The following is a 2,948-nucleotide window of genomic DNA, read 5'->3' as shown; positions in this document are numbered from 1 at the left end:
TCTTTCCGTCCACTTGTATTTCCCTCGTCCAATCGTATCATTTAAAGTTTTATTTATATTATGCATTCATATTAAATAAAGTTATAAGCTGGTATGAAATTATGTCTGGGGGCCAAAAATGACACGCTAAAGACAGGGCAAAGTAGTTGCACATGGAACATTTAAAGACCCTCTTTTGGTGCTTCTACTCTCAGTCCACTACTAACACTATGCCCACTTTATTTTATAACAAAAACACCTAACTTCTTAACCTACAATCTATTTTATTTAATGAGTGTCAAGTTCCAAGTCTACGAAGATACAGCGAACGATGTTGGACCATACAAGTCATGCATACTCTAATTCCACTCTCACCTCAACCCCGTCACTGACGTTAGCTAAGCTCACACACGTGGCTAACGTCACGTGCATGAACTCAATGTGACATAATACTGTGCATGCATGCACTCGATATACTTCATGCATTCTAAAATACAAAATTTACTCTTATGTCCAAAGGCTAAATAGAGAGCCAAAAAACCGTAATCTCAAATGTTATCCAAAATATAGTTTTTAGCCGTAAAATATCACAAATATATCACTTGCAAGTTTTGAACGTTCTGGAGTAAATATCCAAATATTTCCAATACAAAAAAAAAAAGAAAAAAAAAAAAAGAACACACACACACACATCTGTTCATTCACACAACCAACTCCGTGGAACATAAACTACTCTAAATAAATTACTCCCAAAAGGAAATTAATAATAATCTCCCACCTGTAATTTCATGCCGGCCGATTCCCATTATTATACCCTCTCATATCTCCACAAATACACAATACTCTGTCCCTATGGAGTAAAGTAACACACACATCTCTCTAAAGACTCTCTTAACAAAGTAGCTTCTCTCTCATACACACATGACTTCACTGCTGAATTCCCTCTCCCTCGCCATTATTACAATCCTCGTCCCGACCCTTGCCATCGTCTTCCTCGCCGGAAAGCGGTGGCGGAGCGGGCCAAACCTCCCGCCGGGGCCGCCGGGATGGCCCGTGGTCGGAAACCTCCTCCAAGTGGTGCGTTCGGGGCGGCCGTTCTTTGAGTACGTGGACGATCTCCGCCAAAAGTACGGCCCAATCTTCACCCTCAGAATGGGAACCCGAACCCTGATCATCCTCTCCGGCGCCGACTTGGTCCACGAGGCCCTAGTCACCCGAGGCACGGGGTTCGCGTCCCGCCCGAGAGAAAACCCGACCCGAAACATTTTCAGCGCCAACAAGTTCACGGTCAACGCGGCCGTGTACGGCCCGGTCTGGCGGTCGCTCCGTCGCAACATGGTCCAGAACATGCTCTCCCCGGCCCGGCTCCGCGAGTTCCGACCCGTCCGCGTGCGAGCCATGGACCGACTCGTCCACAAGCTCCGAGCCGAGGCCGAGGCGGACGGTTCGGTCTCCGTCCTGAAGAACGCCCGGTTCGCCGTGTTCGTGATCCTCGTCACCATGTGCTTCGGGCTCGAGCTCGACGAAGAGACGGTGGAGAAAATCGACGCGGTCATGAAGGCCGTCTTGATCACGCTCGACCCGAGGATCGACGACTTCCTTCCCATCCTCAGCCCTTTCTTCTCCAAGCAGAGAAGGCACGCCCTAGAGGTGAGAAAACGACAAGTCGATTTCCTAACCCCTCTCATAAACCGGAGAAAGAAAGCCCTAGCGAACCCCGGGTCCGACCCCAAGGCGACTTCCTTCTCCTACCTCGACACGCTCTTCGGCGTCAAGATCGACGGCCGAGATTCGCCGCCGACGAACGAGGAGCTGGTGACCCTCTGCTCGGAGTTTCTCAACGGCGGGACCGACACCACGGCCACCGCGATAGAGTGGGGCGTCGCACGGCTGATCGCCGAGCCCACGATCCAGACCACTCTCCGCGACGAGATCCTCTCCGTGGTGGCGGGACTGCGAAGAGTCGACGAGGGTGACGTGGCGGGGGAGAAGATGCCGTACCTGGAGGCCTTCGTGAAAGAGCTTTTACGAAAACACCCTCCGACCCCGTTCTCGCTGACCCACGCGGCCACGGAGGCGACCAAGCTCGGCGGCTATGACATCCCGACCGACGCCAACGTGGAGATCTTCTTCCCCGGGGTGCTCGACGACCCGGGGCTCTGGAAGGACCCGGAAAGGTTCGATCCGACCCGGTTTGTGGGGCCCGCGGGGAGAGGGGTTGGGTGGTCTAACGACGCCAGGATGGTGTCGTTTGGGGTCGGACGGAGGGTCTGCCCCGGCCTGGCCATGGCCACGTGTCACATCCACTTGATGGTGGCCAGAATGGTTCAGGAGTTTGAGTGGTCGGCTTATCCTCCCGGCGGCGATCTCGATTTTTCCGGCAAGGCTGAGTTCACCGTCGTCATGAAGAACACTCTCAGGGCTGTCATCAAGACTAGGGTTTGATATTGGTTATATATAACTTATAAGTAAGGTTATTGTTACGTAATTATAGGGTCATATAGAAGAATGTGGTGATAAATATATATGTTATTATAATATGTTTATGCATTGTTATTATCCACTTTTTTATTATTATTATTTGTGTTGTATGAGTTTTGTTTTGTTTATGAAATACTGGGCAGTTATTTGAGTGCCGTTTTAGCATATAGTGAATTTGGCATATCTTAATTGTTTATTCCCATTTTATGGAGTTTTTATTTTATTTTATTTTATTGTAGTTTTAGGCAGAGAGTTGCTTTGTTCTTCTTTCAGTCTGGGTGTGGTCATACTCATTACTCATAAGCCATGTACGAAATTCGGTGTATTTAATTTTTGCACCTACGTTTCGGCAGTAAAGTTGAAGAATTTATAATTGACTTCTTTCTCCTGATTAAACCGACAGAGGGATCTTCGGTCAGTACATAGCAAAGGCCGCTAAGTTCAAGACGAGGGATATTCTGTGTATGTCATAATTCAACGGCATAATG

The 2,948-nt window shown here is 48.8% G+C and overlaps 1 protein-coding gene across 1 annotated transcript; it reads left to right on the top strand.

Annotated features, from left to right (window-relative positions):
- Positions 1–800: 800 nt before the first annotated feature.
- Positions 801–2,649, top strand: CYP77A4 (cytochrome P450, family 77, subfamily A, polypeptide 4). The gene has a single exon (XM_089604313.1). It carries the CDS (start codon positions 901–903, stop codon positions 2,422–2,424), a length of 1,524 nt encoding a protein of 507 aa, XP_089460439.1. The 5' UTR covers positions 801–900; the 3' UTR covers positions 2,425–2,649.
- Positions 2,650–2,948: the final 299 nt, after the last annotated feature.

Source organism: Urtica dioica, chromosome 12, assembly GCF_054948205.1.
Source record: "Urtica dioica subsp. dioica isolate 48M chromosome 12, U.dioica_male_clone48M_v1_H2, whole genome shotgun sequence".
NCBI classification, from domain to species: domain Eukaryota; kingdom Viridiplantae; phylum Streptophyta; class Magnoliopsida; order Rosales; family Urticaceae; genus Urtica; species Urtica dioica.
The sequence above is the reverse complement of the archived record's forward strand: the minus strand, read 5'-3'. Positions and strand labels throughout refer to the sequence as shown.